This window comes from Cryptotermes secundus, unplaced genomic scaffold (genome assembly GCF_002891405.2).
Source record: "Cryptotermes secundus unplaced genomic scaffold, Csec_1.0 scaffold565, whole genome shotgun sequence".
Taxonomy (NCBI): Eukaryota; Metazoa; Arthropoda; class Insecta; order Blattodea; family Kalotermitidae; genus Cryptotermes; species Cryptotermes secundus.
Genome location: NW_019731581.1, coordinates 1,731,673 through 1,744,996, shown reverse-complemented (window position 1 = coordinate 1,744,996; position 13,324 = coordinate 1,731,673). Strand labels below are relative to the sequence as shown.

General features: G+C 37.1%; 1 protein-coding gene across 5 annotated transcripts in view; it reads right to left on the bottom strand.

Annotated features, from left to right (window-relative positions):
- Nucleotides 1-1,440: 1,440 nt before the first annotated feature.
- LOC111867200 (proteasome assembly chaperone 2) overlaps nucleotides 1,441-13,324 on the bottom strand; it is a 20,897-nt gene continuing 9,013 nt past the window's right edge. For all 5 annotated transcript variants that reach the window (XM_023856828.2, XM_023856824.1, XM_023856826.2 and 2 more), the window contains exons 4-8: nucleotides 11,415-11,473; nucleotides 8,927-9,105; nucleotides 6,048-6,173; nucleotides 4,490-4,598; nucleotides 1,441-1,720 (exon numbers count right to left, since the gene is read on the bottom strand). In XM_023856828.2, the coding sequence (XP_023712596.1) occupies nucleotides 1,640-1,720; nucleotides 4,490-4,598; nucleotides 6,048-6,173; nucleotides 8,927-9,105; nucleotides 11,415-11,473 (554 nt within the window). In that variant the 3' untranslated portion in view covers nucleotides 1,441-1,639. The remainder of the gene's footprint in view (nucleotides 1,721-4,489; nucleotides 4,599-6,047; nucleotides 6,174-8,926; nucleotides 9,106-11,414; nucleotides 11,474-13,324) is intronic.

The following is a 13,324-nucleotide window of genomic DNA, read 5'->3' as shown; positions in this document are numbered from 1 at the left end:
ACTCTTGCGGTAATGGTCCTTATGTAATATCCTCTAACGAGAAGATGGATTTTTCTCATGAATACACTTGACCTTTCATCAAGTGTATATTTTGCACATATAACATGTTATCAAAAATTCTTCCTTTTGCACTACACACAAGCCCTCTTGTCAGTTCAGGCTTTACAGAGCAGATCATGCCTAACTTACATATCTCATGCTACAACAAAAACCATTTGAATGGTCATAAGCTTGACCACCGCCAAATTTAAGCCTCTTATATTTTCTGTGTCTGGCTTCACCTTGTCCTATACCTCGAACATGTTCATTCTCATGATTTTGTATGACTTCTGCTTGTCGTGTGCACAATTTTGTTATATAATCGTACACATACGGAAAGTTGAAAGCTGTATGGAAGTCATGGAGTGGTGTGCACCTTCGAAAATTTCAAATGGTGCACAAAACCTTGCTTTGCATGCGCTGCAATTTTAGGAGGTAGGTGTCTGCTGCTAATTCCCAGGCAGGACAAGCATAAGTCATTGATCTGATCAGTGCCTTATAGAGGGTTAGTTTAATATTTGCGTTTAAACACTCACTTTTGAATAGGGAGCAGATTCTAATAAATGTTCTGAAGGCCTTGGCTTCAATCATTTCTATGTGAAGTCTCCATGTAATACTCCTATCGAAGATTACACCCAGGCATTTTACATGATTGACAAAGGTAATATTTTGCCCATTCAGTGTATGGGTCTGAGGGGGCCTAAATCTATTAGAAAAGTAGATTGTCTGAGTTTTATCTTCACTGATTTTTATGCTGCAGCACTCATACCACGTCTCAGTAGCACTGAGACCTCACTGCAGCTTTCTGAGAACATAACCCTCTTTGCAGTCTGTCGCATATATACAGGTGTCGTCAGCAAAGAGACCACAATTAATTGACTATTTGCAGGCCAGTACATAACAAGCAAATGAGTTTAGAAGCATGAACAGTGTGTTTGTAATTTATTCTATGACACTCTTAGCACCTCAGATTACAAAGCACTGAATGGAAGAACAGTCGGTGGATAATGAACTGGATAGGTTGTGAAAGTAGGTAGTCATACGTAACTGAGATAGCAGCCTGCCATTTATTTAAAGACTGAAGCCAAACATAAAAGTGCTAATGTCCTGGTTATGATTCACAGTAGACACATCCAAAACAGAAGCCCATAGTATTAGCACTTGCGCAAGTGTGGCAACAATACTATGGCTGCTTAAATTCTATGTTAAGTGGCTGTGAATAAGGCAATACAAAACATGTAATATAAAATATTTAATAAGCAAATACACTAAAAAAGTTTTTAATACTGAACATAACTTCTTTCAGTTTTTATTAATTAACTGTTAATACATAAAACAAAGAAAACAGGAGTGTGGTTTGGAAAGTCAGTAACTCAACTTCAATAGCATAATATATTCAGATCTGGGCAAGGAATCAACAAGTCTCTTTATTAAAAGTGCATTAATATTTCACATCCGCTTTAGTGTTTACATGTATCCCTGATATAACTGCAATTTGTAAACTGTACCATTAAGTATTGCAACAATTTGTGTCACTTAGTATATTTCTGATGTAAAATTATTTTCACTGAAGTAACATTTCACTGTAAAATTTGTGGTCCTAGTATAAACCGTGCTGAGGTGGGTTGCCAAACATACCTGTCCATGAAGGTGGTGATTCCCAATTACAGTCAGAAGGGGCCTGAAATCAGAAATAAATTACTACAACATACTGAATGTATTCCTTCTTCACTGGCCAAACATATAAAACAATATGGCCTCCTGGAAGCTCCAGAAGACAACTGGCAGACAATAGTCAACAAAAACATCACAACTGTAATAAATTAAATGATGTACATAAATCTGTCAATCTAAAAATTAAATTAGAATCACCATTCTTTATTCTCCAAGGGCTGTACTTATCCAAAGCACTAGTTTATTGCCATAAAATATCAACTGTTTGATACTGGCATTGCATTTATAGTCCCGTACAAGATAAAAATAAAACGAACTTTCGACACGATACTGTACAGTTTCAAAAAAGATGGCTGATAAAAAGGATATAAGAGGAATATCTTTCATGATTTCACAACCCATGTGCAGTTACCCAGTTGTAAGAGTACTGAACTAAACCACATAGAATTCTCTCTTGTGATATTCAATTCGTTAACATGCTAGACATCTGTGGTAAGGGACTGTTAGCACTCATCCACCTCAAAAGCTAGAAGACCATCATCTGTCACCTTTCTGCACCTGCTTAGTCACATATTCATGGTTTCACTTTTTTGCCAGTGGGTGGGACCAAGTCCCTCGTACTGCGGCCACTTCTGGCCTATTGTACCAGCCCCAGATGATAGGTGAGGGTGATTGTGGAGCAATTGGTGGAACGAAGATTGGCAGGGGAAACCGAAGTACTTGGAGAAAACCTGTTCCAGTGCCACTTTGTCCACCACAAATCTCACTTTACCAGACCTGGGATCGAACCCGGGCCACCACAGTGGGAAGCCAGCGACTAACTGCTTGAGCTATGGCACGGCTTTCATATTCAGGGTTACCTCCATATCTTAAAGTAATTTTTCCAACACAGCTTGAGGACAGAACCATGATAATATGGGACCCATGAGTCTTTCGTCAAAACTGTAATGACTTCTCGGTTCCGTAAGAGTGGAAAATTTCTTCACCAGCTGAATAATCTGTATTTTCTAAAGGAAGAACCACCACCATGGAATTAGTGAAATTCTTCTGTGTTCATTGGTGTGTGTCATTTTGCCCCTGTATATTTAATGCCTTTGGGCTTCACCTCCCAATCTTCTGTTGCTTACCATGGATCAACGGAAGTAGGGTGGGGTGTACATGCCATAATTCTCCCTCTTTAAGGCTATTTGGTATAGCTGCTTATTTCATGATCACTGCATAGCAATGGATCTACATGCCACACTGCTCCATCCCTATACAAGATTTCTCCTTTCCTGAGGGCTGTGCTTTTGACATCTCTTCTTTCGTTTCAGAGGGGACCGACTTCTCCACTCGTATCATAAGACTGATTAAATTTTTCCCAAATAAAGTACAGCAAACTCTTGCTATTTCGGTTACAATTAATCCATGTCGGATAATCTGGATCAAAATATGAAAAATGCTGATCATAACTGAGTACATACTTCTAGACACATGGCATTTAGGAAAGCAAATGGGTCACTTGTCTGTTCAGACAAAACTTGACAGTTTCTTCAAACCTGCAATGCTACATTCAAAAACAAGTACAACTTCTGAGTCTTTTATCGATGCATAAATGTACTGTTTTTTTTATGGCCGTTAAATAAAAGCTCTATAGTGATATTTTGTTATTTATTTTCATCAGCACTATTTGTGTCAAAAAATTTTGTATTTACTTGTGTTCTAAGCCCTTTTGTCTTTTAGGGTTACCTTCTGCTTCATTAATCTGGATTATCTCTCAATACAAACGACCTCCAACCAATTACCATGGAACAAAAAGGGTTTAATGTATTGTATGTGCATGAATTTATACAACCAGATTATGCTGCAAGAGTTAATTTTCGCAATAGGTGAAGTGGAGACATGCTGCACTGTAAACGCACAGCAAATTATTCACTACAAAACTTCAGAATATTCCACAAAATTTGTTTACATGCTCCTTTCTGCAAGGCAGAAAGGAGTCAGTTCCAGCAGTTCCTAAACATATTAAGTTTCTGTCCCCTTTTTCCAGCAGTCAGAAACGGTGTTCTGTTTAAGTAGTTTCCACCCAATGCAGGAGAAATGCTTGTCTTTTCATTCAGTCATACAGTACACTATCACTAAGGTAAGCGGCCTCCGTAGTCTAGGAGTAATGTTCCCACCTCATGACTCAAGGTATGCGGGTTCAAACCCGGCGGAGGTCGTGGAATTTTTAAGGGCTGAAAAATTCAGGGAACAAGTCCTCTGGGAGGGACTTTAAGCCGTGGGTCCCGTGTCAGATTTACAGCACGTAAAAGATCCTCACATCTCTAGGAGACCTCTGAGCAAAATTACGCAAAGTTTCCCGCCCAAGTAGTTTCCAATGCCTCCGGTAGATGGGGAAGTATCGGGAATCACTGCCAGCCTCGCTGGTTCAACGGGGCTGATAGCGAGCACCAGTACCGGCAGGGTATGGCGACTGGTAGAATATCAAGGGGGGACGTACAATACACTATTAGTCGCAGTGCATGGGGAAACCCACCCCATCCAATAATAATAATAATAATAATCACTAAGGTAATACAAGGAGCACATTTCCATCTCAACTGAATGCCCTGTATATACATTCATTCATCCAACACAGACTTTTCTTCTTGAACACAAACTAGTCTCTTCCTGGCTTCACTGGCTAATCATCTCTCACTGGTTGCATGATTATAAACTAGTCTGAATTGTCACAATCTTATTCATAAGGAACCTAATATATTTAGCTGCAGAAGTAAAAAACAAATATACTCACAAAGTTCAACAAAGTGTTAAGATGAGTGCACAGCAAAATTGCATCTGGAATGTTATCACCTTCAGAGCAGTACTTCATAAGAACAACTGCTGGAATTCCTCCTACATTGCTGCAAATGTAATTACTTGAAAAGTCATGTATCATCCCATTACATATACTACATTATCTTAACACTACGCAACTACACACACTCGAAGCTCACTGGTACATTCCTCATTATAATTTCACATTTATACTCATAATGTCAGCTTTGAAATATTTTTATACGGATGTTCAACTTTACTTGTAAGATGAATGAAAGCGGCCTCCGTAGTCTAGAGGTAACGTTCCCACCTCCTGACTCGTAGTACACGGGTTCAAATACCCGGCAGAGGTCATCGAATTTTTAAGGGTGGAAAAATTCAGGGAACAAGTCCTCCGGGAGGGACTTTAAGCCGTGGGTCCCGTATCGTAGCTTTACGGCACGTAAAAGAACCTCATATCTCCAAAGGAGGTCACTGAGCCAAATTACGGATGTTTCCCGCCCAACAGCAGTCTCTAATACCTCTGGTAGATGGGGAAGCATTATAGATACCTCTCAGCTAGTAGAGCCGGTCTTGCTGGCTGGGCGGGACTGATGGTAAGCACCAGTACCGGTAGGATATAGAGACTCGTAGAATATCAGAGGGAAGCACAATAGATCAAACTGGTCTCGGTGCATGGGAAAACCCACCCTCTCTAACTAACTAACTAAGATGAATGAAACAACATAGTCTGAGGGCATTATAAAATGACATATTGAAATTGATATTAAAGATATTAGGGTGTGACGGTGTGGAGAGGACTGAAATGGCTAAGGACAGAATCTAGTCACAGACTAATATGAATAAGGTAATTATCCTCTGAATCCATAAAGATGGGGATCATCGTATCAAAAAGGACCCCACTCCATAGTGTAAGTGAGAAGAAGAGAAAGGGAAGTGTTTGTAGTAAATAAATACATGTAGGACAGCTGGTGTAATTCCATTTGAGAGATACAGGTAAAAGATCCATAAAAGTACAGTTAACACATTCTGTACATAAAACTGTCTCCGAACAGGATCAAATCTTAAAAGTAATGTAAAGTTATCCCTGTGCTTAAATAATTAAGTACTATGCCATGAAGATGTATGTGGGAGTGGATGTATAGAGCCACGTACTCCTGACCACAGCACTAGTTGAAGGTGAGTGGTCGGTTTCACAGCCTAGTTGTTTTACCCCAAAGGGAAAGAGTCCCCGGTACATATTGGATAGGAGGCCGGATGGCCCCCAAACTGGTCTGGATAACATGGAGAAGGAACAAATCTTACAGCGTATTAATTCTTAGCACATTTCTGCAAATCACTTTTGTCATGCCACACAATACTTATTAATTCCAAACACAGTTTAATAATACATAACTTCACCAGTTTGTATGTCCTTCCTATGGTTGATTTTGGCCCATGTTAATACCTGAGTTTTGCATCCATGTTCATAAGAAATATGAACACACAAATGTAAACCACTAATTTCAAAATAGAGCACAGATCTTCAGACTTACCAGGCATTAAAAAACTTCCATGAAATGCCACCTCCATACATAGAAATCTTCTTAGGGTCTTGAGATCCATCACATATAACAACAGAACATGTCTGATAACCTGATGTTGCTGTCTGATCCCCTAATCTGAATTATGAACAATGGAACAATAAATAGCAACACTGACAATATGATGCTATTACTGCTGTCAATTCAATTCCTGTTTAACACGGAAACTTAACAGCCCAGAGACCATTCACAAAGTTAGCACAAGTACATAAAAACAATAAAATACTTTCAAATAAAATATAAAATAAGGCAATTTATACAGCAGCAGTAGCAATTCCATGAAAAATCAGAGTTAACATTAACAGTCAAGATAATTAAAATAAGTACATTTGCAAAGGTTATGCCATTATGCGGCTTCAGGAGATTAATAAACAAATATACACATATACACATATATACATATACATATACACATATATACATATACATATGTAATAATAACATCAATAACTGTAACATATTATAAAGTATGATCAAGGAGAATGTTCTTGGTTCCAAATATGTCAACGTCCCTGCAAACAACATTAGCAGCTGATACTCATCCAGCAGAGGAACAATTTTTACATGTGGAGCAGACACTGAACAGAGTAAAGTCTCAGATATACCAAGCAGAAACTCAAAGACCAACAATTTCCAAAACAGAAGAAGAGAAATTAGAACTAAGGTAAATGTGAATAAGAAAGAGTGCATTGAGGTGATGCCTCCTTATATGTAAAGTGAGCAGACTTTTAACTCCTCCAAACAAAGAGAACAGACTTAAGAAAAGAAGCGATTAAAACGGAGGGCCGAAAACCTCTGATCGATGCATTCCAGCTTGTTGGCATCATCTGATATAATCATTCCTGACAATGGCGTGCTCAAGATCTAACAGATATAATACATAATCTGTGCATACATTCATGAGATGAGAAGGTGAAGGTAATGCTACGAACTAGACCCAGCAACTTAATATGGTTGATGTGTCTATGAAAATGAAGTTTGGGATCAATAAATATTCCAGGATATTTAATGGAGTTGGTCTGGGTTATGGAGGATGGGCAAAGTTTATAATCATAGAACATTACATTGGTTTTCCTGAAAAAGGGTATAGCTTTAGTATTACTGATGTTGAGTTTCATACAGTTAGCAGTGCACCAAACTTGTATAAAATTAATGTCAGACTGTAGTAGATTGCAGTCTTCAGGAGATTCTGATATCACCAGGCAAAAAAAATAAAACACACTCAGAGTGGGCAAATGCATCATATAAGACATTAATGAACACACTGAAGAGCAGAGATCACAGAAGAACACCAGAGAGAATTTCAAAAGGTCTTCAGGTGCCCTGATAGTCCCCTTGTATGTTGCTCCTTTAGGAACTCTGTGTAGTACAATACAGGCCTGGCCCTGCAGAGTGGTGGGGTGTGTGGCTTTCACAAGTGGTGCCCATTTATATTGCTCCACTATGTACTGTTTCTTTCCTTCACTGATTTCACCTTGGGTTCCAAATTTTCCTGGTTTTTCATCTGTGCTGTGGTGACTTGCAGCATTTCCACATAGGCCTTCATTGCCTCTTGAGTTTTCCTTATTTCAACCAGTAGGCAACATATCATTTTCTCCATTAATTCAACCAATCCCACTTCTGACACCAGTTGTCCTGTCTTAGTGGCTATACATAGCGTTATTATTGATAACTGGATTTATTAACCACTTATAACTTTTAACTACATGAGGACTTTAGCAGTCTCACTGATTTACGCGCTCTATAATGATCTCTGTAACTGCATCTCCTAGATGACCCACACAACGTGCAGATATATAAGGAGAACAAAATTCACAAACCACTAGCTGTAAATGTTTAGTTTAGCATGGCAGGTTATAATCGGTCTACATATTCATTACAGAATATTTATTAAATCCTGAAATTCTGGAAAAAAAACAGCTCCTTAGGCTACCAAAACCTCATTTAAGTAAAAAGATGGTACAATTATTGTGTTTCTAGACATTATCAAACCTATTTTTATTTAAAACAAACAGTGTTTCAGAGACTGGATTCTGTCTCCTATCTTGTGCTAGTGCTGGTGTCTGAAGGTAACGACTAGTTCTGTCAACTGCGCCCAACTGAGTAGGTTCACCTGAAGATGGAGACAGAACTCAGTCTCTGAAACACTGTTTGTTTTAAATAAAAACACGAAGATTGATCATGCCACAAAACATAATAACTGTATTAATATACCACTGACACAAACTTTTAGAAACTAAAATGATGGTGTTTTATAATATTCTGAGAAATATGAACTCAACATGCAAATTTTTAACCAGTCCTTTCCAAGGAGCAGATATATTCCTGAAGAGCCAGAAGTCATTCACACAATCAAGAATGTCCCCATCTTCAATGAAACCTATTATCCATGTCCACAAGATCCCACCACTGGTCCCTATACTGAGACAAACCCACTCATTGCTCCCCACCCTATTTCCTGAACTATTACTTGCAATATTATTCTTTCTTCTATATCACAGTCTCAAGAGCAGTCACTTTTCTTCATGCTTGCCAATGGAAGGTTCACTGTAATACTTGCTTCAAATTGTCACTGCTTTAGAAAACTTTTTAATTAATTTAAGGCATGTCAGTATGTACTCTGATGTTATAATTATTAGCTTTTCAAATGCTCTTTATCCTTCGCCACTTCATACCTTGTGTTCCACACTCCTCTCTTTCATTCACCTGTTAAAGAGTTTAGTAAATGTTTTTGACAATGAAGAGATGATTTTGAAATACATCAACTAAAGTCTAACAATGTTATATAAAATATATTAAAATAGGCTGTATATTTAAGAAGTGTCTCTTACCTTTGAAGTACGTCACATTTCTCTCTAAAGGTCCGAGACGCCACAAATTTCACAGATGGCCCTGCGATTTCACTATCATTTCTTGTGTAGTCAAAGATGCCACTAAGGATCACAATTTTATCAATGTAGTTTTCTTTTATCCATTCAGTTATCCTGTCCACAAAATCTTGACTTGCTTCCTGTACAAAAGTTCAAAACTACAGTGATATATAAAATAATTCAAATAAAACTTATGAAGGCAGAAGAAACATGACACCTTGCCCAGTAGTGATTAAGACAAACCTTATCAGTGCCGAAGATATCCAGGGCCGCACTATGGCCCTGGGGTTCACTCAGCCTCTAACAAACACGAGTACCAGGAATTAATGACATAATTTTCCTGGGGAGTAAAGCAGGGCCGGCGCGTAAGGCTGGCAACCTTACCGCCATCTTTGAGCTGATTGTCTAGATAATGTAGGACCCTCAATGTCTCACAACCCTATGGGCCTTCACGGCCTGGTACAGGGTTAGCTTTACTTTTACTTACTTTTTACTGATCATAAATAGATCTTGTATTAAATTTATGTACTTGGGAGTTAAATTTAAATAATTCCATATTTGTTATGATAAACATAGAGATTGATAAAATATAATGTGCTTGTAGGGGGAGGATACCCAATTCTCCAAATAATCTACGACATAAGGCTCTCTTTGCTGAGTTTGTCATAATTCTGATTATCTTTTTTTGTATCCTAAATATTCTTATGCTGTATGAGAAACTGCCCTACAATATTATCCCATAATTTAATATGGAACACACATACGACTAATATACTATTTAATGCCTCTAATGATAAAATAGATTTGACTGATTGGATTGCAAAACAAGATCTGTCTAACTTAACTAACGTATCTACAAGATCTTTCCATGTTAAGAAATTATCTATTTTCAGTCCCAAGAACGATACATTAGAATTGCTTGAAATTTGGTTGTTTAGATAACTGACCTGAATATCCAGTGTTTTGCTATTTTTTGTTTGAAACTGCAAAAAATAGGTTTGTTGTTAAATGATTTGTTGTGAAACATTCATTAGTTATATCAAATAATGTATTTATTTTGATTTTGAAGTTTGTAGGATCCTTGTCTGACATGATAATGCGAACAAGATACGGAGCCCTCAGACACACCATATTGTATTTCTTCCATTGTTACATAAAATTACTCTCTGACATCTTCCTCTTAAGTAGGATCTCATAAGTTTTTGTGCAATTCCTGTAATTCCATAAAACTCCATTTTTAACAGCAATATATCATGACATATGCAGTCAAAAGCCTTCTTCAGGTCACAAAAGATTCCGCACACTATGCAAATCACAGAAGTCAAGGGACCTTCATTTCAGGTTACAAGTTGTCAACAGACATTAGATCTACGTGACTGAGAACCAGGATTTCCTCCAACCATAATTCAGCAACTGGTTACACTGGTAACATCTACAGCACGCGTGTCAACAGCACAAATTGTATGGACACAACTGATTACAAATTCTTCTACAGTACATACCTCTTGGTCTCTTTCACTTCCACTCTGACTGATTAAGATGGACTACTTGTCCACAAGTATTACTAAGTCCACATATAGACATTTTCTGAGTTGAGCTTGTAACAATACTTGTGTATCTTCCTTTAAAATTTTGGATATATATCTGATCAAACTGATAACATATTAATCAGGGGCCTGAGATTACATAAAGATGCAAGTTACATGACTGATTACTTACATTCATACATATTTAACTAAAAATTGTGGCTACAATTTGAAGGTAAAAATACAGTATTTAACTTCATTCCAAAATTTCTGATCTAAATGTAGGTATATAAATTATGCAGAGGCATAAATTGCATGAAAAAATGCTTTATATACAGTCATGCTACAGAGTTCTCTCTTTAATGAAGACTTAATTCCTTATGTATTGCGTATAATATGGAGTTTGCGTACATTTCATGTTTATTTCTACAAACATTTTACATCATTCTGTAAATAATGTAATGATCCATAAATATGTTCATATATTTGGAATGGTATTTTGTTAATAGTGCCAGTGAATTTTTACTGTTTGTCTACTTTTATTGTTGTTACAATTCTTGCTGTTGCTCTTACAGTATTCTTCAATAACATGACTGAAGACATAGGCTATTTGGCTATTCTGAATTTCCCTATTTTCACATGATCAAATTTCCAATTTTGAAAAATATCAAGAGCATGGGTGGCAGTCATCAGACAATATTAATTTTTGGATCCAGCCACTGTCATGAAGAAATACATGGTGAATGAACAAAAGTGTCAAGTTTGTTTCATCCTGCATCATATTAAAAAGCCAAAGAAATTAAAGTTGAAGATTTATTGCAACCCTGTTAACCCTACAGTTGTGTCTCTTTCTGCATCTGAGACACTCACTAACCAGTTGCCCCATGTCTTCTGTTATAATGTAACTACTATACTCAACATACCTGCATGATTGGGGAACGTATCTGGAAAATCACCAGCTTCCACTGTCCTGAATAAAATACTGAAAGTATCATATAAATAAATTATTACATTAGATAAAGTGAAAGTGGTTGGTATCAGATGCAGGGGCGGCCCGTGTACAGGCACTGTGGAACTGCAGCACCCCCAATTTCCACATGATATTAGCGATAACATTTATATAATGAGTCCTTTTTTCTTTAATTCTTTCTTTATACTTGTACAATACAATATATAATCCTTAAGCTTAATGTCAGTAGCCAAATCTTTGTATAGAACTGTGTGCTTCTGGAGCAGCACCCCTACTAATTTTAGCTACGAGCCGCCACTGATCAGATGTCATAGTACTTATCAAAAATATTTAACACAATGTGAATGTCCATGTCATTCATCAAACGCAGAGTCGATTTTTAAGTTACAAAAGAGAGCCATTAGAGCCATAATGCAGGTAACCAAAACTACTAGCTGCAAACAGTATTTCAAATCACTACACGTATTACCTCTACAATGCCTCTATATATATGAAACACTAGTTTACATGAAATCCAACTCGAATACCTTCATAACCAATGCAAATGTACACTCATATAATACAAGAAGGAAAGAGGACTTATACATTGTTCCATGTAATACAAGCTTGTGTAAAAACAATTTCAATAATCTTGGTCTTCGTCTTCTAAACCACCTACCGCAATATATTAAAGAGATACCAGCATTATGTAAATTTAAAATGACTTTGAAAACATTTCTATTAAAACATTGCTTTTATAGCATAGATGAGTTCCTCTCCTATGTGGACAAGACTTAGTTCACATTAGGATCATATAATAATTTAAAAGTAAGAACAATTGAGCTTAGCTTAACACACACTAGGAGTGTATACTGCGTAACTCTCTTCTTGCAGGAAACANCACAAGAATGACATGTCTTATATCATGTATAATGATCCATGGACACGAAATAAATGAAATGAAATGAAATGAATTATATATTCAAACTATTTTCAGATTTCACTTCCTTCTGCACTGGGAGGCAAACTATTCCGTTTCACTTCTTTACTCTGCAAATAATTACCTTTCAAGAGATTAATTAATTCTGTCCGGTGTGACTGACGAGCTCCATCAGTCACACTGAATGGAATTAATTAACCTTTTGTAATATTGTTAGTGTGACAGACCAGAATGAAACAAATCAAACTTACCTTTCAAGGCAAAATAAGACATCAGAAATTTAAAATTCAATGTGCTGTATCAATGTATGAGTTTCTCTAGTCATGCTTCATCAAGCATTTCCAACTGGACTTGAGCCCCAAACTTAGTACTGTACATATACAAGAAAGTAAATACCAAGAAATATAAAAAATCCAGGAAAACTGACATGCATTCAAATCCCAGCACAGTTATTCATAAATTTTGCACCATCTAAGCAACAAGTCAGGCAGAATGATGAAAAAAAATAAAAAATAAAACACCTATTTTGGATTTGATAATCCCATGGTAGTCACCATGAAGAGGACAGTCTTCTGGGCTACAATGCTTCTGTTGGTTGGAAATATGCTCCTCCAAAATGTTGGGTACTCTCTGCATTACATGACATTACAATCCAAAAGCCATACTGTTCAACAGGATACCTGCTTAAATGTCTATGTATCAAGTCCATCAATGATGCAACAATCATTAAAACATTCACCATTTAACACTAACACAACATGTAAGATTTGAGGCTTTCACGGCGGTGACTATGAAGAAAGCAGTCTTCTGGGATTTGGCACCGTGTATATGTGGTGTTAACCGACGTTTCGGAGGAACGTATCGCCCCCATCTTCAGGGTTGAAGAAAAAAAAAAAGATGGGGGTGATACGTTCCTCCGAAACGTCAGTTAACACCACATATAC